The following is a 21,122-nucleotide window of genomic DNA, read 5'->3' as shown; positions in this document are numbered from 1 at the left end:
CGACGTGGTGTTCTCTAACGGGGAGGTAGCTTACCAAGGCACGGTCGAACTCCTTCTCCCAGGCCTTATCCACCCGTAGCACTTTCTGCTCCCTGAGAAGAGAGGCGTTGGCCATCACGTGCACCAGTTTGCATATCCCCTCTTGGTCCCGATCGGGCATGGTGTCACTGATGCTCCGTCTGGCGGTTCTCGGGAGGATTCCGTCCAGCAGACTGTACGCGGCAGAAGTCGAAGCACCTGGCTTATGCGAGTACCGGTTGTGGTCGTGTATCAAGGGTTCGAGCTTGAGTTCGAATTTACGTCTCTGATCATCGGCGGTCTCCCTCGAACGCGAACCGGACGACTTAGGTGTCGAGGGGTTGTGCGAGCGAGCCTTGGACGCTGATATTCTTGTGCTGGCCATGGCTTTATTTTATACTTCTGAGCTCAGTTCACGGCGTGAACGTAACGGCCTGCGGTTTTCAGCGACGGTGGTAACAGATGCAGTCCCAGCAATAGAGATGAGTGTCAGTAGTAAAAAAATCAAAGAATGGGTTTTGTTTTTTTTTTTTATTTTACGATAAGCGTCGTATCGTATCACCTACCCCTCGGGTCGCTGTGAGCTCGGAATACTCGGAGGGGACGTCGTCATGCATGAAGTGAGGAGAGGAGCCGAGTGAATTGCCTTTGTGAAGTGTTCTGAAAAAAAAAGTAATATTATAAATATAAGTGTACCTTTTTTTTGTAATCCGCTAGAGTCCGCTGTTTCCCTGATTCGAGCTTCATGTCACACGGTCCATTTGAACCCGCTGATTCACCCCCCTCCAGTTGCTCCGCCCCTTTGTACTTGTACTGCCATTGCGGGAGGTCACGGTCCATGTTTTTTTTTTTACGTACCCCCCTATCTCGGTTGCGGCGTCAGACTGCCGCGCGGTCTCGGTGTCACAACCGAACATGTCGTAAGGGTCTCTCCATTCGCCGACCGCATGCTCCGTGATCGAGGACGCCGACAGAGAGGACAGTAGCAAGACAGCGACGAGCATACCGGCACTTTTCGGCGGGCCGTCTAAAGTGACGGTCGGGCATCCGATGTGAGAGAAAGATGCCGAACGCGATTTCATTTTATTTTATTTTATTTTTGTTTGTAAAAATAAAATAAAATAAAAGAAAACTTTTAATACAAAAAAAAAGTGTAGAACAGCGGCCTCTAGTGGTACAAAAAAATATTGATTAAAAAAAAGTGTAGAACAGCGGCCTCTAGTGGTAAAAAAAATGTAGAACAGCGGCCTCTAGTGGTAAGAAAAAATACAGGGTGATTAAAGTTAAGAAGTTCACAAAAAAAAGACAGAGGCCTGCTGTGAAAAAACACGGCCTTCGCCCGAGCCATTAATAAAGGGACTGTGTGAAGAACTAAGGAGCCTCTTAAAAAAAAAGTTACAGGTCTGTGAGAGCCAGAAATTTTGCTTGTTTATAGGTGACCAAATACTTATTTTCAATCATAATTTGCAAATAAATTCTTTAAAAATCGGACAATGTGATTCTGTCTCTTATAGTTGAAGTGCACCTATGATGAAAATTACAGGCCTCTGTCAACTTTTTATGTGGGAGAACTTGCACAATTGGTGGCTGACTAAATACTTTTTTGCCTCACTGTATGTCAAAACACACTGTTGCATGACGTTAGATATGTATATGTATATATACTTAAATAAGAAGCTTATTTAAGTGGAATAAATTATTTGGGGGACTAAAGAGTATGGGGCGCTATTAGATGTAGACTGTACTTTTTGGATAACTGCAAACATTTCAACTAAGTGATGCAGAATAGTGTTTGTTCTTTTTGATTTCCTTTCATCCAAGTATAACAATTATCCATTTGTTTTTCTCATATTTTGACAGAGGTAGACTCAAGATAAATGGGTTCCGCAAAAGAGGCCAGAGACAATACTATTTATATGCCACTGCTTTGGAATTGAATTTTGAAATAAACAAATGATAAGCTGCAGAGCCCCTCTAAATGTGACAAGTCACACAAACTGAAATAAACCAAATATGTATTTGCATAGCGCAGGACCAACGTGAATAGTTTGGTTCCGTCGAGATATTTAAATTTTTTTTGTGCTTATTTATTTATTTATTTATTTATCTATTTATTACTTTTTTTGCATGCATTTTAACACATCCCCTTTCTGCTATCAGTGTTGCGATATTTTGTGGTTTAAAGTCGAAAGTATGTACCTCTTTCAATTTTCGTCTTGTCTTCCAAGAGGTCGTGTTTTTCATTAATGCTGTTCTCATTTTAATCGTTACAGTTACAAATTAGTATCTCAGAAAGTCAATCAAATTACTCTTTGAGCTTGTTTGAGATCACCTGTATACATTTTTTATATCAAATGTATCATACAATCTAATCTTTAAACACACGTGCCAAGCGTCTACAACCAATACATTTGTTCCTCCATGAACCACCGGCGTGTTTTGTTTTCGTGGCGGAACCCCAGTTCATGAAATTTAATTGTGTACGTACGCGATTCGCTGAGAAATGTTGGCCCTCGCTAATTGGCTACTGTCAACTTGGACGCCATGTGATTGGTCCAATTGTGATAATAGGAAATGTCGATGAGTAGTAAGGTTCTTAATCCCCAAGTAGGGTCCGCTCACTGCAATTCAAGGATACGTACTTCATTAACCAACCGTTTATTTTAAAAAAAAAACAACAGCTCGGTAACAAAGCTTTACACCGTGCAGTTGCAGCTTCTGGAAATATTTTTTTCAGCCACGTCTCTGTATGGCTATGCAACACTAGCTTGTTAGCAAACCGACAGTCAAGCCAGTTGAGTAACTGCTAGCTTAGCTTTGTATTGGAATTCGTTAGCTTGGGTGACAGCTGTTGTAGCACTTATCAACAAAGTTGCTCACCATTGCTCTTGACTCTCCTCCCTGGTGAGAGTTTGTGATGACTTTATTCGCACTGTCTTTCGTGGTGTGACTGCTTTAACTGAATGTTTGCTAATAGAAATAGCAGCAGCTACAGCTAGCAATTTGTTAGCTTGTCGGAAGCAGTAACAATGGGCTTAAAGAGATGTTTAAATTCGGCAAAGACGTTTTTTATTTTCACCATTCTGCTGATAGTCCTTGCCGAAAGAATCACTGGCGGTAAGTACCAAAACCAGAGTAATTTCAACGTCTCGACGTAAAACTAAAAAAAAGTCAACTGCTCACTGTAGTAACTGCGTCTCAGTAAAGATGGCCTATATTTACCATAAACTTGTTAGCACCTTTTTACCTGTGGCGAGCAGGATTGCCTTACTGAAAACACCTAAAGTTCCTCTCCAATAATTTTCAGACGAAGAGCAACATGATAACGACCGACCAGAGCTGAAGGTAAGTCTTGAGTCAATACGTATTTCAGCACGTTAAACTCTAAGATTACATCACTTTACTTGTAAGATGGGTGGAAAGAAAAGCTGAGCCCCTGCTACGGTTGTTGCCCGAAACAAGGCTTATTTATTTCGTTGATTCTTATCTACCTTATTCATTAAGCATAACAATACACATTACTTTTATAAATCACTTGTTTTTCCTCTCCTCTCGAGGAAGCACATAGTAAGTGTGAAATAACAAATACACTTCAAAAACGATCAAGTACCAAATCTAGAAAACTGGAACTCAGTTGCTCTAGTTTTCTTTCACAATTATCTTTAACTTTTGTTTGTAGTCCTACCATGACTCAGAATCAGAAGAAGAAGATAACCGTCCAGGGCCAGAAATAGTTGCAGGTGCTTCTATTACCTCTCATCACGAGGCATCCACATCAGAAGACGGGCAGGAAAAATCTGGGGATGGACTGAAGGGAGAAGAGAAGGAAGATCTGCCTGAACAACCTCCTCCAGTGGAGGAGAAGGTGAAAGAAGGCAAGAGCTTATTTTTTAAACTTCAACAATAAGTTTGTTTTCAAAATAATTCTGAACAGCAAATCATTCGAGGTTGTATGTTAATCTCAAATATACAATCCGTATCTCAGAATGCATTAATTGGTGACCACATTTTGAAAGTGGAAGCTGTTCCATTATTGTGCCGACCACATCGACTTTATGTTAAGGCAATGCTAGTTGATACGGTTTTACTCTCTTTTTTTTTTTTTTTTTTTTCTTCCCAGTCATCAAATTAGACACCTGAAGCCTCACATTCACTTATCTCCCTAAACCTGAATATTAAGATTCCCCTGTCTAAATTTGTCAGCTATATAGAGTCTTTATGTGTTTTTTTTCACTTTTGCTGAGTCTAAGCAAGGGCGTCAGTGGTGTTTGAACTAAACGTTTAAACCCCATGGGAAATTAACAGCGCTTTGCACCTGTGGCTCCTCTTGCAGTCTGTTACATCATTGCCCTAGAGGGTACTTGGTCTCAGGACTTGTTGCCGCTACTTTCAATCACAAGTGTGATTTTTGAGTGGTAGCAACTGAATTTTTGAAAATATCAATGAACAGTATGACATCGCAGTGGCACAGTCCCACATGTGACCTTTCTGTGAGGAGTTTGCATGTTTCCTCTGTGTCTGCACGGTTTTCCTCTGGAGTCTTTGATGGAACATTAATATTTGGGACTTAACAGTCCCATGAGCCTTTGCAGGAACTGTTTCCAATCATGGATATTGCGCCAATGCTATTCACCACAGTATATCTCTATATTGACTGTTGTTTTTTAAACTGCTGATGTTTCTTCACACTAATGAGCTAACGTAATTGTTTTTTTGAATACAGTTCCTGTGGTCAATGGTGGCACAGCCCACGGGGAGCCCTGCCTTTTCCCCTTCTTTTTCCAGAAGAAGGAGTATTCCGACTGTACAACTGATGGAAGAAGAGATGGTCGGCTTTGGTGTTCGACAACCCATAACTATGATCTGGACAAAAAGTGGGGTTTCTGTGAAAGTAAGTTTGTTTGAACCCCCATACCACAATTTGAACAAAGCAATATATATATTTTTTTTCTAAATACTTTTAATTCTTTCCTCTTTCCGTTAGCGGAAGAACAAGCAATGCAGAGACTGGAGGCAGAAGAGGCTGAGGAACTGTATCAGAGTGTTTTGCACATGCTCAGTGCTACCACCAGAAAAGCCCAGAAGAAAGAGTAAGCTTCTTTCTTTTGCTTTATGCATCCTTTTCCTCCACATCCTGAATCCGTCTGAAAGCATCTGATATATTTTCATCGAATGCTTGATTTGTATTGTTGTCAGTAAAGATTAGAATGGTAAAATTTTAGTTTCCATGGATGAAAACCACTGTTCTGCAAGGTCTTAGATATCTGGAACCACCACTCTAATCATTTAGTTATAGCTTAGTGTTTTCTGTCCAAAGTGTATGTATGGTTTGGATTTGAAATCTATCAAAAAACATCCAAGGTCTGCCCTTGATTTTTTTTTTCTCATGTTTTACAGTTGTTTCTTTTGAAAAATACTCTTGTGTGAATTTCCCATGCATCAAGTTTAATCCTAACTAAGCTCAATATGAATAGAATATGGTTTTTCGCATTGTGGCTGGTAATCACATTTGATTATTTGAGCTGAATTTCAAGATATTCAAAATATTTTTCTTGCATTAAAAAAGAGAATGAAAGCAAAGCTGATTGCTGAATCATATTAACAATGGGTGTTTTGTATTTGTGCAAAATCCAATGAGCAAGAAGCTTGTCGCTAGCCTAAAGCATATAAATATCAGTGTAACAGCATCTGCTCTTTGAGTGAATTTAATTTTATCAAAGCTTTGTCATTTTCTATTTGCTTGGTATCATTCTCTGTTCATGTTTGTTTTCGATGTCAAGGAGACTTTTCGTGTACTCTTCCTTGTGTACACACTATATTGTTATACCTCTTCTCAACTGAGCCTCCTCTGCTTCTCAGACTTTATGAAAAACTACTGAAAGTAGCAGAGAAAGGCCACCAGAAAGCCACAGAGAAGGTGGCATATGCCATGTTGTTTGGGGACTACATGATCCAGAACATTACCAGAGCCAAAGAATTGTTTGAGAAGCTTGCCATTGAAGGTTCACCCAAAGCTCAGACGGTATGACTATTCTTAACTGATAATACATAGTATCACAAATGAAATGTTTGAATTTTAATATTTAGAATTAGCTTTTCACAGACTCCCTTGTGTAACACTGGGCTTTGTTCTCCCCAGGCTCTGGGCTTTCTCTATGCTGCAGGACTTGGAGTAAACTCAAGTCAAGCTAAGGTACTTTTTCAGTTAGTGTGGCTAATGTGAAGTTGTTTATTGGAATAATATTCTCTTAGATAAATGTGATTTATAGTCTTGTTCATTCCCATTTTTCCAGGCTTTGGTTTACTATACTTTTGGTGCACTTGGCGGAAACTTGGTTGCACATATGATTCTGGTGAGTCAACTATCCTGACACCTGAGCAATGCCTTACACTTACTGTGAAGTGTAAAAAAATAAATTCCTGTTTATTTAATGTATTCATTTAGGGATACAGATACTGGGGAGGTGTTGGTGTCCCCCAAAGCTGCGAGTCAGCTTTAACACACTATAGACTTGTGGCAAATCAAGGTAAGAATAAAATTGCAATTGATTAAATGTTGAATACAGAATTCAAATTGTCTAGTTGTTCATTGACACATGCATAGTGGTGCATCCGGGTTAAAGTATTTCTCCTTCCAACTGCTCCATGGTGCCACCCCCAGTGGCCAGTGATGTGTCCCTGACAGGGGGCTCAGCTGTGCAGAAGGTCAGGTTGCTAGATGAAATAGAAAATCCAGGTTCTACCAGTGGTCTGCTGGAGGAGGACCTGATCCAGTATTACCAGTTTCTTGCAGAGAAAGGAGATGTACAAGCCCAGGTAAAATTGGAGTAAAATCCTGAATGTTATGTAAACCTCACATCTGATACCAAGTTGTGTGCTCATAAGAGCTGTAACAATGTGATTTTGTTAAGCTGAAATTAGTAGGAGTGGAGTACGTTTTGGGTTTATGTCACTGATATGTCTCTTATCCTGATGTTGGCTGAAATGAAAAGGAAAAACTATATTATGTTGCATTCTATGATGGAACATTGCTTAATAAGAGCTAAAATATGTATTTTTCTCCTTCTACATCTTGAGTGTGAACTGTCTTTTTTTTCATGAAATATCCAGAGCGCAATACTTTTTTCATAATTGAAACTATTGTATTCATATGCTTAATTTTTCATAAGATATTGTCATGTTTGCCAATGAACAGAATATCTCATCCCTAAAATTCCAATCATCAGTTAAACAAGTGTTTTCAAGTGTAATTGTTAGCGATAAAAATTGTATGATGCCATGAATAAAACTCATTCCCATGCAATAACTAAAATGAAAGGTAACAATATCATTTTTCGCCATGATAGCTGGGACTAGGTCAGCTTCACCTGCATGGGGGCCGTGGAGTGGAACAGAATCATCAGGTATTTAGTGTTCAGGTATTTTCAAATACTGTATTCTTGTGGTTGGGGTCTGTGTCAGTAATTGTTATGCTTCTTAACCAACAGAGGGCATATGACTACTTCACCCAGGCTGCAAATGCAGGAAATACACAAGCGATGGCTTATCTTGGCAAGGTGTGTGACCACTCTTTAACGCAGGTTGCCCATTTATACAAAATAGCCTAGTTTCTCCTGGCAACCTCGTTTCTTCACCTATAAACTTCTGCTGTGTCTGAATTTTTATTATGACAACGGAGCAACATTCAGATTGTGGAAAAGCAGGGAAAATGCCCAAAACGAAGCCAATAATTTCTCACTGCTGTTTTAATATAAACGAGACACGAGAGGTTTATTGTCCTTGGGGGCTTGCCTTTTTTTTTTTTTTTTTTTTTTTGGCTAACGTTGGTGCTTTCTGTTTATCCTTTAGATGTATACAGAGGGCAGTGAGTTTCTCCCACAGAACAATGAGACAGCCCTACAGTACTTTAAAAAGGCTTCTGAACTGGTAAGAATTGTCAGTTATTTAGGAGGAAAAATGACTGTATGTTGTAATTTCTTTAGTTAGCTGTCTTATAACGTTGAAAAGAACATTTTCATGAATTGTTTTTGCTTGTCACTCTCCAGGGTAATCCAGTGGGACAGAGTGGCCTGGGTATGGCGTACTTGTATGGAAGAGGTGTCCAAGTGGTAATTTACCTTTTTGTACATGAAAAAATTATTTGTGCCCTAGTAACTGCCCTTTCTGATATTTAAAAGATCTACACTACGCCTAGATATTTTTCAGACAACATAAGAAGAGTATCATGCAGCAATTAGAAGAATTGCAAAAAACACATTTCTCAAAAGATATTAAAAAAATGCAGGACAGCCCTTGATTTTTCTCTTTTAGTTTACTATTAAAAGGGAAATGGGGTAATGGAAATTCAAATTTTTATGTCTTTCTAGAATATTACAATTTTATGAGAATTTTCTAAATAATATATTCCAAATCTGGCTTAGATAGTGCACTACGGTCCCTCCCGACCAAGGGAGTCAGTGTTAGATTGTCCAATAAACATTTCAGAAAATATACCCCAGGAAGGGAGCCAGTGTGAAGTAGACAACAAAAACAGTGTTACCATCCGATAAAGCATGTCTCTGTTTACAGAACTATGAGCTGGCATTGAAATACTTCCAGAAGGCAGCAGAGCAGGAATCTGTAGATGGTCAACTCCAACTGGGCACAATGTATTACAGTGAGTGTGAAGCCGTTGCCGTTCCTTTCTCTGTTGTTCTTGGTAAACGTTATGGTTTGATCATGTTTTCATTTTTCCCTGACTCAAATTCTCAGTTTGATATTGCATCTGATTCACTGGATTCCTCTTGTTTCTCAGATGGCATTGGGGTAAAGCGCGATTACAAGCAGGCACTGAAATTCTTTAACCTGGCCTCACAGGGAGGCCACATCCTAGCCTTCTACAACCTTGCCCAGATGCACGCCACTGGTACTGGTGTGATGCGATCGTGCCACACTGCTGTTGAGGTGAGCCATATATCTGGATAAAATGTGGAGGAAGAACAAATACTTCTGTATGTAGCCAATTATTTACATTGCTTTTTCGAGTCATTTTCCTGCAGGCTGTCTGTAAAGTCATTTGTCTTTTCGAAACAAAAATCGGCAAATTCAGCAGATGAAGGTTTTTCTGAAAAATTGTAGATTTGGAATTATCACATTGTCTGTAAGTGTTTCTCCATCTGGTCTCCAGCTCTTCAAGATCGTGTGTGAACGCAGCCGTTGGTCTGAGCGGCTCATGACGGCCTACAGCAGCTTTAGGGACGGAGACACTGACGCGGCTCTCGTACAGTATCTGCTGTTGGCTGAACAGGGCTATGAAGTGGCTCAGAGCAATGTGGCCTTCATTCTGGACCAGAGTAAGACAAATCACGCCCTGAGGACCGGTACAATTGATTTTACCGTAAATCTACCAAACCTGCATTTTATTTTGTTTAAAACTCCCACTTTCTCCCAGTGTCAGCCGCATTTTGTCAAACAGTTTGAAAGTAGAATGCAATAAATTTGCTTGCCTTTTGTAACACAGATGTCCTAATCGATTTTAGCAGTATAATTTATCACAAGTTGATGTCATTCGTAGCCTAGATACATATCTAATAATTATGTTAAGTTGGGTTCTGGCTAAATATTAAATAAAGACTTACCAAAAACTGTGGTAATAAGTAATTGACTTTTAAAAAATGTTGGCAGGGTATTACACCTGTAACATCCTGGAAAGTAAATATTTACTACTTTTCATCAAGTTAATACATATTGCCTTGTTATGATTTTTACTATCTGCTTATTATTACAAGTCTCTCTTTCATATTAAATGAGTTAATCATGTTAATAATTCCCTGTTGTATTTACATATGATTTTATCTGGCCTTATTTGCACCTGATATTTTTTCTACTTCAAAGTTTCAACACGTTTCGTTGTTTTTTTAATCTTCCTGCAAGCAGAAGGTGCAAAGATCTTCAGTGAGAATGAGACGTATCCCCGTGCTTTGCTTCACTGGACAAGAGCTGCTGCTCAAGGTTAGATCATAAATTGTCTCTCACTTTTATTTTAACCCACTTCTGCTGGGTCAGGTTTATTTTTGGATGTTTTAACCAAAGATGGGATTCTTATCCAGGTTACACAGTGGCAAGGATCAAGCTCGGGGACTACCACTTCTATGGCTACGGGACTGATGTGGACTATGAAACAGCTGTCATTCACTATAGACTAGCCTCAGAGCAGCAGAAGAGTGCACAGGCCATGTTCAACCTGGGCTACATGCATGAGAAGGGCCTGGGCATAAAACAGGTGGGCAAAGACTCACTAGTGATAAATCGGTTTTCTCATGCACTTCGCAGTTACTAAAGAAGTGGGTCTTGCAACATCACATGACATTTTTCCAGATTTTGAAATAAATAAAGTGACTTTTGGTGCAAAAAAAAAGAGCAAAACAATTGCACAATTACCAAATATGTGTTTTTTTTTTGGTTTGTTTGTTTCTTGAAGCCCTCTTAACCCCACAATGGGAACCATGGTTATGATGTAGATTTGTGATCCACAGTTTAAGTCTGACAGATGGACAAAAGTCAAATTGCTTTGTTTGTGCCTTACAGGACATCCATCTTGCGAAACGCTTCTATGACATGGCAGCAGAGGCCAGTCCTGATGCCCAAGTCCCGGTTTTCCTGGCCCTTTGTAAACTAGGTCTGATATACACGTTGCAGTACCTTCAAGATCTCAATGTGAGTCCTTTTGATTTTCTGACACAGCTGGAACAGCACAATCGAGAATTTGAACAAAAAATCCTTCCTTTAGCAAACGTGTCAAACACAAGGCCCGTGGCCCGCCACGTCATTTTACGTGCCTTGCAAGAACGTCTTAAAAGGTCTGATTGTTTTAAAATAAATAAGTCAAATGCATGCATTGACCGTAAACTACTTTTCCCACAATTCATGCCGATCATGTTACCCGCAAAGTGATGGCATCCCACCATTAGATTGGAGTGTATCCACATCAGTGCCTTTTTCAACAAGTGGAATTGAGAAATACAAATGATCCCTAAATGTCCAAAAAGAGAAAAGTTGATGCAGATGGAAGGCTGTTTCAAGAAAGATATAACATTAAGGAGTAGTTAGGTTTATTTGGTTACATTTAGTAACTTTATACTGTTACCATTACATGTGGCCCTTTGAGGGCAACCATTATGCTGATATTGCCCTCGGTGATAATGAGTGTGAGACCCCCTGCTTTAGCAAGACCAGAGACCAGTTATTGTTTTTTGAGGCCTCATTGTTTTTCCTATTTGTGGCTTCTTTCAGGTGAAGGAGCTGATTTTTCAGGTGGACCTCGACCAGCTTTTGGGCCCCGAGTGGGACCTCTACCTCATGACAGTAATCGCCTTACTGTTAGGCACCGTCATTGCCTACCGACAGCGTCAACACCAAATTATAATGCCCCCTCGTCCTCCTCCACGTATGCCTCCTCCTCGACCACAGGAACTGCCAGCAGCCCAGGCAGGGCCACAGGCTCAAGCAGAAACAGAACCTCCTCGCCCAGATGAAGAGGAGCAGCAGCAGCAGCAGCGGCAGCAGCAGTAAGAAGAAATCTCAGAGGGTGAGGGCAGTAAAAGACTGAGGCTCTACTAGTGTGCTCACTTGCTGAATATTTACTTTGAGCACTAAACCCACTCTGCCTCGTCCCCTCCGCATCCTGAAAAAGAGACTAAGATAGCTCCTGAGCTGTTCCATATCCAAACTCCCTTTCCCCATTGAAACATGCTGGTAGTGTGGTGCAGCTACACAATGGGGGCGCTAGCGGACAATTCAATGGAAGATTGTTAAGCGGAAAACAGATTTGGGATGTCGGTCTCTGACTCAGGATTCTGTCAGAAGTACCCCTGATTTTCCCCGTGGAAAAAACCCCTGTTGCCAGATAAAAAGGCAATGTGGACTTGACCAATCAACGTTGTTTGAATCTGTTCTGTAAATTACTTTCTTCTCACACTCTTAAGAATTTATTCAGTTGAACCGCATCATCCCCGAGTTTGCGCTCTGACAGAAACATGTGTAATTAATTTTATTTTCAAGCCACTGAGTAATGAAATCATGTGTTTGCATGGTTTTTCGTATTAGGCAGACTTAATTTTTAGGCACATTCTACAGTTTTGCAGTCACCAATTTTCTTCTTCTTACCTTGGCTTGTGTGCAAATATTGGATTGTCTTCGTAAGAGGGGTTGGATCATTTTTAATACAGTGCTGAATGTAACCCATCATCAATATAGGACTATTGTGTAATTTATGGACAAGGTGAGGTTGATGCTCTTTTTCTTTTGGATAAATTATTTAATTTTTGGAGCAGACGATATTCATGATTTTATTGCAGCAAACATTTAGGAAAAGATAAGAAGCATCTTACCTGTCACCAGATTTTTTTTTTTTTTTTTTTTTTGCCTGAAATTCCTACTGAAGTCAAATCTCCAAACACTTTTTTTTTCTCCCTACCCAGAAGCAAAAGAAATCTGCTGCAGAGGAAGCAGGCGGATGGATTGTCTTGTGATGTACTGGTGTGATATTTTTCTGTCCAGTCTTTGAGAGTGGTTATTTTGTTTTTTGAAAAGTGGCTCAACCACTCTACATCCCAATTTTGGAATTTTTTACACCTTAATTTTGATGCGGTAGAAATGAGTATAATGATCCAAACTTTGGATTGTTGTTGCTGTAATGAACAAGGACAAGTGTGTGTTTTACACTACTTCAAGTGTTGGGATAATATCCACCCCCTCACCAAATCCGAACCCTACGCTCTACTCACAGTCAGCTCAGATGGGTGAAAAATCTGACACTGAAATGGAGAAATAGAAGAAGCCATGGTGAGGCGATACAGTATTGAGAAAAACAAGATTAAAGCTTCTCATTTTGTCACATGCAAATTCTTCTCAAGTCATTTTTTTTGCTCAGTCACAGGACTTGTGCTTTTTATTGAATATTTTCTCTGGCAATACATGAATGAGAAGGATGGTCTTTTTTTTGTTTTAATTTGAAGGATGGACAGAATATGTCCGACAGTCGTTTGCTTTCGTTAGAACACTGATTTAAGAACTACATTAACAATAAACCACTGTCAAGACAGCATTTTTAATATGTTTTTAAATAAATAAATAAATGATGGAGATATTTAATAGCATACAAATGGCTCTTCATAAATCGGATTTTTTTTTTTCTTTTTGATGAGTGAAACATCTTTTAGAACGAACAAAGACTTAAAGTCCAACTAAAAATAACAAACTGAAAAAAAACAGCAAACCCCTAAATGGATCATCAGGCTGTCAGTCAACATTATGAGGGCGGGCAAAACAAAGTGACATTGCTGAAAAAGTGAGCATCACATTGTGCAGTCTGTAGGGGTGACCCATTAACTGGCCCATACACTACTATGGAGTGGCTTCGGATCGCCGTGGCAACATGTGTGCTGGTGTCCTGCTCTGTCAAAGGTAAGTGCTGGAACAAGCAGGAGGGCAGAGCACATGTGAGGCCTGGATTTATTGTTACAACAGCCTCTGACTGGGCCTGTTTTTTTAGTCACATTTTTCTTCTACCTGTTGGGGGGAAAAAATGGAAAACTTTCAACTTCCCTGGTCCTCACACTAAACCCAGATCCTCTGTGCTGAAATCTGAAAAGGGAATCACTTTGTTTAGTCGATGCACAATTAAAATGTTGAGCCTTTATTTGACCAGTTTGGAAATAATTGGTATCTCCAAGGCAACGACTGGTGGAGGAAGTATGAGGAGGGGATACGACACTACAGCAAGGAGGAGCTCAACAAGGTACCATTTATATCCACCTTTATCTCTGAAAAAAAATGTGTTTATGTTGTAACACGCTAAAAAAGAAAAATCTGGTCCCGAGAGGACATGGTTTCTATCATTTGAACATTTGTTCCTGAATTTGTTTAGATTATGCTTAAAGTAAGCATAGGAATAACCCAGACAGGGTTTCCACATCTTCTCACTTCACACAGAAAAGCTTTTAAAATCCTTGCTTGAATAATTGCGGGAGCAGAAGACTTTTGGTGTTTCTTTCAGTTTTTTGCTGATTTTATCTTTAAATCAATTTTTGGTACTTTTTGGGAGGTATTTATTTCCGGCGCTTCATCTACATTTTTGAGATTCTGAATTTCAATTTGTATGTTTAATCTCATTTAAAATAATTAAATAGGATCTTTTATTTTACATTCTAGTACGTATGTATGTGCGTGTGTATATGTAGATGTATACACTGTATATGTTACCTACAGTTTTGTGTCCCGAGGCCTTTTGTATTCCAAATACTAACCAAAATGTATTTTTCTGTTATTAGTTTAAACCCCCTCGATCAAATTTCCAGCTCATAAGCAACAGCCAACCTTATTTAACTGTTAATGCCGGGTTTAAATGAGGGGACTCTGAATGCCACATGGGCCAGTAGGCATCCTGAGTATGTGCAAAGCAAACACAGCTGCAGCACTTTAATTAAAAAAAAAAAAGGCTTTCTGCTTTCTTACAGAAAAAGAGAAATTTCAAGCAGCCAAAATTCTCTTTATTTTTTATCGGTATGATATAACGGCAGTTATTTTAAAGCCGGTCACTTTTGTATTTATTCCTCAGGAGCATCCGGAGAAAACCCGACCGGTAAACTTTAAACACGCGATTTTCCAGTGTCCAGACATGAGCCCTTCTCCATCCGTCCCCTCCTCAGGTTCGTCAAGCTCATATCTAAATCCACCCCAACCCCCTCCATCGATCTGTTAAAGGTGATCATCTCCTACTTTGCTTCCCTCCTCTTTCCTTCACCCAGTGGAGTTTGTGAAGGCGGCTGATATCAAAGTCATCGCTGCCCTGGGGGATTCTCTGACAGTAGGTGCTGTTTATTCTGTCTCCTCCCAAACGCAGTTTTGACCGTGTATCTACATTGGCAGCTTGTTTTTTTTTTCGTTGTTTTTTTTTTTTTTCAGGAAAAAGAACATCTTTAAAATGCAATTCAAGAAAAGTCCAAGATGCGATTTTAGTCGTGTGGAAGTAAAAACAGTATTTGCAATTGATTACTTACAAATTCAAATGCAATGTAATATACATTTTCAAATGCAGTGTTACTCAGGTATGAGTGTATCAGAGGGACAGCACATGTTAGATGTTTTGGAGAGAAGGTCAGAGAAGCTGAACTGAGATGGTTCGGTCACGTACAGAGGAGGGAGAGCGAATATATCGGTAGACGGATGCTTGAATTGGAGGTCTGGAGGAAGACCAAAGAGAAGATTTATGGATGTAGTGAAAGAGGATATGAAGGTAGTTGATGTAAGAAAGGAGAATACAGAGACATGGGTTCGATGGAAAAGGTTGTTAAGTGTGGCGACCCTTGAACGGTAAAGCCGAAAGGAAAAGAAGATACAAATTCAATGTGACTAACATGAAGAACACATCTATTAAATTCTTCAAATCCAAAGTTTCAGTGACGTCCTTGAATCCTCTCTTGAACTGAGACTTGGCACTGACCTCAGTTTGAGATGAGACTTGCGGAGCAACATCTCGATTAGTTCCTCGTAGAATAAAATAACATGCTTCATTTCAATCGGTGATTGTACGCCGAAGCCAAAGAATATCGGGTTAAAATACAATCACTATCTGCAAAAACCAAAGCGGGGTATTTATCAAATAACATGTCCTTCCCTTTCAGACGGCCATCGGGGCGAATGCCACCACGGTCCTCGGGATTCCAATAGAGTTCCGTCATGTTTCATGGAGGTGAAAGATATCAGCGTTTCTCAGATCAATGGCCACTTAAGTCGTGTTTTCGTGGTGATCCATCATGTTACGACTTCAACTAACCCTCATCCATTCTTTTGTTCGAAAATATTGTGGTTGCATGAAGTGAAACACTATGACTTTCCAGATGAGCTTTGATTAAATTATATCAGAGAAGTTATTTTATCATGCCTAAGGTATTTTTCTTCCCGTAGCATCGGCGGCTATGGGACCTTCCAGGATGTCATTACTTTGGCAAGTAAGATGTTATAAACATTGATGATATTTCAGGCTATTTAAGTGCTTTTTTTTAAAATTTTTTTTAGAAATATATATTTAACACCGTGTCTAGCCCTATTTCTCCCGATGTATTACAGATATCATCAAGTTATTCAATCCCAATCTGCTCGGTGCAGCTCCTGGTAAGACAGTTCACTGGATGCAGGCCCATATCAGTGAAACAGGCTTCAACTTGGCTGTGACTGGACACAACACCTTGTAAGACTCATGGATCATGAATCATTCTGCTTTTTAAATTCAGGCTTCTTAAAGATCCAAACTTAAAATCCATGTGAAAGAGACTCAAGAGCCTTTGACAATGCTGAAGTACATAAAGTCCCTTAACTGTTCCTACGTTTCGGAACAATTCCGCCTCAACTGAATGTGTGTGTTTTTTTCCAGCAATCTTCCCGGCCAGACAAGGCATCTGATTGACACGCTACGAGGATATGAGGTAAAATATTGTGACCGTTTGATATAAATGAGCTGCCGACTGAAGAGAAGGCTGCACGGATTTAGTCTGAAATGTGTTGCCAGAAATCCCCTAAATCCAAATTAACCTCTAGTTTCACCGATAATAGGGCTTGAACTTTGAAGAGGACTGGAAGCTCCTGACTATCCTGATGGGCATGAATGACATCTGTGATTACTGCAAAGACAAGGTTTGATTTTTATACCCATCAAATCCTCACTTGTCCTTTGTAGCCTCGCAGCTAATCTCCGTATCCCTTTCAGGATCTCTTTTCGGTGGATAACTTCATTCACTACATGACCGTCTCCTTGGAGATGCTCATGAACGAGGTGAAGGAAAGCAAACTCTGCATTGTCACTTCGCTTCTGGAGTGTGCGTGTTGCATTTAGAACAAGCTCGTATCTGCGTGTTTTGCTCCAGGTTCCTCGTATGATTGTTAATGTTGTTCAGATCCTGCCCATGCAGACACTGAGGGAAGTGCAGAAGCCCACCCTGGGTTGCCTGCTCCAGCGGTGAGCCCCTTTTTAACGTAAAGACTTCTTATAAGGGTATAAATCCCGAAGCATATTTACACTGTTGTGGCTCTGCATTTGCAAACTTTCATCTCTCCTTGTGCTCATTTCATATAAAACTCAGCGACCGATATCCAGAATTTAGAATATTCTGGCGCTTGTTTGTAGCAAATCTCTTTGACTGATTCAGGTCTTTCTGTTCGTGCCTGATCGAGCCAGTCGCCCGGTCTCCTGAGCTGAAGGAGCTTGTGGAGGTCAATCTGGAGTTCCAGGTACGCTCAGAACTTCTTTATAGGGCTTTCAACCTATTATTTTTATTGTTAAAATAGACATACAAAATCTATCAAAAAAGGGGAAAAAAAACAATGAATTGCATTTGAAATTAAATCTCTATTTCAGCATTACCAGTCCTATTCTTAATCCCTTGTCCGATGGCAGGTTGATCGAAAAAAAACAAAGAACGAAATTATATGGCTTTTAAGCCATAGTATTTAAGAGACACAGGTCAGAAAATGTCAGATGAATTTTTACCCTGTTTGCAAAAACTGTTAAAAATTATTCTTAAATATATAAATATTGTATGAATAAAACATAGTTAGATATTCAGTTTTTTATCATTTTTTTTATATATATATATATATATATATATGCAGAGCGTGTAAAAAAATTGGCGAAAAACATTAAACTCATTAATTTTAACAGATGGATTATTAGGTGTAATAAATCACATATACGCTGAATCCTATTCATTAATTGCTTTTTCTTGGTCTCCCATTTTCGTGACATTTTTTTTAAACATTTCTTGCAATAAGTATACCAACATAGAAATATACTGAAATAGCGCATACTATTAAAATCCCTTGTGTTGCGCTTTACGTATTGTTATTGGTTGTAAATTTGGCTTCTAATGGGTTTTGAGAAAGCAATACACAAATAGAATATAATGATCTTCCCTTCACAGAGAAGGCTGGAGATGCTGCTGCACAGCAACCGTTTCTTCAGGGACGACTTTGCCGTTGTTCTGCAGCCCTTTCTGAAGCACGCCGACCCCCCGCGTCTCCCGGTAACCATCCCCACTCCACGCGGCGCTAGCATCTTGTTTTGGGAGATGAATGAGTCAGAAATATTACACAACGATGATTAATTTATTATGTTCGAAAGCTTTGTTAACAACAAATTCCGTCAGTAACGCAGCCCGTCTGTGAATCAACAATGATTGGTGTTTTGTCTGTGAGCAGAGCGGGAAGATTGACATGACCTTCTTCACCCATGACTGCTTCCACTTCACCATAAAGGGCCACGAAGAGCTCGCCAAGGGACTGTGGAACAACATGGTGAACCGCAAGTCACCCCCTTTCCCTGATAAACAGTCGATTCATGTCTACTAATTCGCGTGTTGATAACGCCTCGGTGTACTACTGGTTTTTCAGTTAAGTAGCGTTCAATTAATCCACTCATCTATTTCTAATGATTTCTAGTCCAAGAAAGATCTGGACGTGAATCGGGTCGGATAAGAAAACAGAATAAAACCTTCCAGAGCAGAAAACAGGATGATTTTAAAAAATTTGAAAACCTTCACTGTTTATAGTACTTTGTAATTTATAGCAGGGGTGGGTAATTATTTTGGTTGGCGGGCCACATTTTTTATTTAATTTCCATGTGCGGGCCGACTGGGAAGCATGTAAATTGAACTAAATGAAAATTGCAATTTGAATATTTCAATTTTTTGGCATTTCATTTCAACTTTAAAATCATTAATGATCATATAAATGTACCGACATTATTTTGTATGTAATCATCCATACAAAATTAAACAAAAGGGAAAAATAAGGAGTTTCTAAATTCAGTATTGCCTGAAACTTATGAAGACTTATTAAAATATTTAAAGAAAATAGTTTGGCGGAACGCATAAAAAAGCAAAACGGGCCGTATGTGGCCCACGGGAAGTAAAATGCCCAGGTCTGGTTCATAGTAAAATGAATTAAAGAGGCAATTTTCCCCAAAAGACTAAAAGCTCTACTGTCAAAAGTTTGGAACAATGCCTTTGTGCCTGCTTGCATCTGCATAATGTTCTGCATGATTCAGTTATTGCTGATAAATGCCAAAGAGACCGTTACCCAGATAATAAGCTATAAATGAGGTCAGATGTCAGCGTTAGCTTTATGTGTGTTAATGACCGTTATCTAACACATGTTTTCGATGATGCTCGGCTCTTTTGGCCAAAAAAGTAATTAAATCAGGGGTTCCGGCTCATTATTTTTGCGTGCAGTAATTATGAATACATTTTCACAGAAGCAACACATGTTCCTTCTGACTTGTCCAGAAAATATCCTCTTTTCCAAAGAGTATGTGCATGCCATCTGTTTTTGTAATTCAACATCTGTTCAGAAAGAACAAATAATCTGTGTTCTATAAAGCCTTATAATGTGTGTGTGTGTATGTTGTAAAACAGCTCGTTTTTGGCTATTTACTAGTCTCTAACTACTTTCTCCCCATATTAAGTCTTCATATTATCACCAACTTTTAATCCTGCTGCTGTTGTTGCTACTGCTTCCGCTACATCTAATAATAATGATTAAGATATCAATAATTTTAACATTATTTTTCTTAATTTCTTTTACAAATGCTGACACTGTGTGTCTCTTCGCAGTTTCAGCCTGAGGGTGGGAAGATGATAGTGAGCAGTTTTTCTGACCCCATCACTCTCATCTGTCCACCGATGGTAAGACAGGCAGCTAACTGTCATCGCTTTCACTGATTTCAATTGTACTATCTACTGTATGTGTGTGTGTGTGTGTGTGTGTGTGCATGCATGCATGTGTATATATAAAGCAATTCTGCCTTCCTGTTTTGATATCATTTTTAAAATATAGTGATATTCTTCTGCAGCACCTGAAGCAAGTGTTTGTTTTTATAATTCTCCTTTAAGCCACAAGAGTGCAAGTTTTAAATCATTCAAAGTCATTGGGAGTAAACAAAGCTCAGAGAGAGGAGACATAAATACATTTGTTTATACATAGATGTACTTTCAGAAACAGAATAATACCATCTCCTGTTTTTGATGCAATCATCATCCATCAAGTAAGTTAACTTAATGATATGTACAGAAAGTAACACAAAGAAAATATAAAAAGTGCAAGCGTATAAAGAATGGTTAAAATATATCATTTTATTTATCTGTTTATTTAGATTTTAGAATAGTACACCAGTGCAATTAATTGTATTAGAAAACTGCGTCCATTATGCTGGGCGAAATGTCAAATCGACTGAAATATTGGATGTTTTGGGACAGGGGCCTCAAACAGTCGAGCCAGAGACCTGTTCTGGGCCAAAAAAATGTAGTTTAATCCTTAATTTTTCATGTATTTCTAATTCATCAGCATGAGTATGCTTGTTAAGTAAAACCGACATAAAACACTTGCTTGTGCTCAGATTATTTGGTTCAGCCAAGATCAGGATTTGAGGCTTTGTTCCCTTAAACTTTAACAGGCTGCAGACGAAAAAACTCAATTTGTATCCGTAATCTGCTGTGAATAAGCTCTTTTTAAGAAAAAAGAAAAAATCTCAATGAACTCAGACTGAATATCTATTTTTCATGGTATGATCTTTAGGAGCATCCATACATCTACACCCGGCCCATTGCAGCCACGTCAGGACAGCCTCCCGTCCAGCCTTCGTGTCTGGCTGGTCTCCTCCTGCTGCTCTTTCTGCTCTGTGGTTTGACGCGACTCCAGGGTTACGTAGCTTTTTCACTTTGTTGAAAATGTGCTACGAGGACATCATCGCTGAATTTGGTTATTGCTGAACCAGCTGATGCGGTGCTTAAGAGGTTTCGCGTGCCACTCGTTGCAACTCTGCATCAGACGGCCGTGAACACTTTCAATTTCTCCAAAGCTATATGGTAAACTGCTGACTGAACCCATGTATTTTTCGTTTTGAAAATGGAGGGACAGTGATGTTTTTGATGAGCAGCTTCCCTGCTGCGATTGCTGCTCATTTGATGGAACTTTTCCTTTTAACTTCTCATATTTATCATTTCTGCTGCAGGGCAATGTCAACGTGATGGATGATGTGTTTCTTCCTCAGGCCAATAATATTGTTGTATTTTTAA

General features: G+C 39.4%; 2 protein-coding genes across 3 annotated transcripts; both read left to right on the top strand.

Annotated features, from left to right (window-relative positions):
- Window positions 1–2,600: 2,600 nt before the first annotated feature.
- On the top strand, window positions 2,601–13,154 carry sel1l (SEL1L adaptor subunit of SYVN1 ubiquitin ligase). 2 transcript variants are annotated; one of them, XM_086167088.1, is made up of 21 exons: window positions 2,601–3,135; window positions 3,326–3,363; window positions 3,698–3,893; window positions 4,742–4,909; window positions 5,003–5,108; window positions 5,878–6,040; window positions 6,158–6,211; window positions 6,312–6,371; window positions 6,464–6,545; window positions 6,680–6,834; window positions 7,365–7,421; window positions 7,506–7,574; window positions 7,867–7,944; window positions 8,064–8,126; window positions 8,587–8,674; window positions 8,813–8,961; window positions 9,185–9,350; window positions 9,934–10,008; window positions 10,107–10,279; window positions 10,585–10,713; window positions 11,290–13,154. In XM_086167088.1, exons 1-21 carry the CDS (start codon window positions 3,048–3,050, stop codon window positions 11,566–11,568), a joined length of 2,436 nt encoding a protein of 811 aa, XP_086023214.1. In that variant the 5' UTR covers window positions 2,601–3,047; the 3' UTR covers window positions 11,569–13,154. The 2 variants fall into 2 exon arrangements, with proteins under 2 accessions (XP_086023214.1, XP_086023213.1); XM_086167087.1 differs by having other exon boundaries at window positions 9,185–9,377.
- A 249-nt stretch (window positions 13,155–13,403) lies between these two features.
- On the top strand, window positions 13,404–20,978 carry LOC147222631 (phospholipase B1, membrane-associated). The gene is made up of 16 exons (XM_086167090.1): window positions 13,404–13,461; window positions 13,731–13,795; window positions 14,615–14,705; window positions 14,805–14,863; window positions 15,681–15,748; window positions 15,964–16,007; window positions 16,126–16,246; window positions 16,430–16,481; window positions 16,609–16,689; window positions 16,763–16,828; window positions 16,920–17,011; window positions 17,202–17,283; window positions 17,973–18,074; window positions 18,250–18,345; window positions 19,662–19,733; window positions 20,623–20,978. The coding sequence occupies exons 1-16, from the start codon at window positions 13,404–13,406 to the stop codon at window positions 20,770–20,772; spliced, it is 1,299 nt and encodes a 432-aa protein (XP_086023216.1). The 3' UTR covers window positions 20,773–20,978.
- Window positions 20,979–21,122: the final 144 nt, after the last annotated feature.

The sequence above is a fragment of the Fistularia commersonii genome, chromosome 20 (assembly GCF_037954325.1).
Source record: "Fistularia commersonii isolate RoL2024-O1a breed Wild chromosome 20, RoL_Fcom_v1.0, whole genome shotgun sequence".
NCBI lineage: Eukaryota > Metazoa > Chordata > Actinopteri > Syngnathiformes > Fistulariidae > Fistularia > Fistularia commersonii.
The sequence above is the reverse complement of the archived record's forward strand: the minus strand, read 5'-3'. Positions and strand labels throughout refer to the sequence as shown.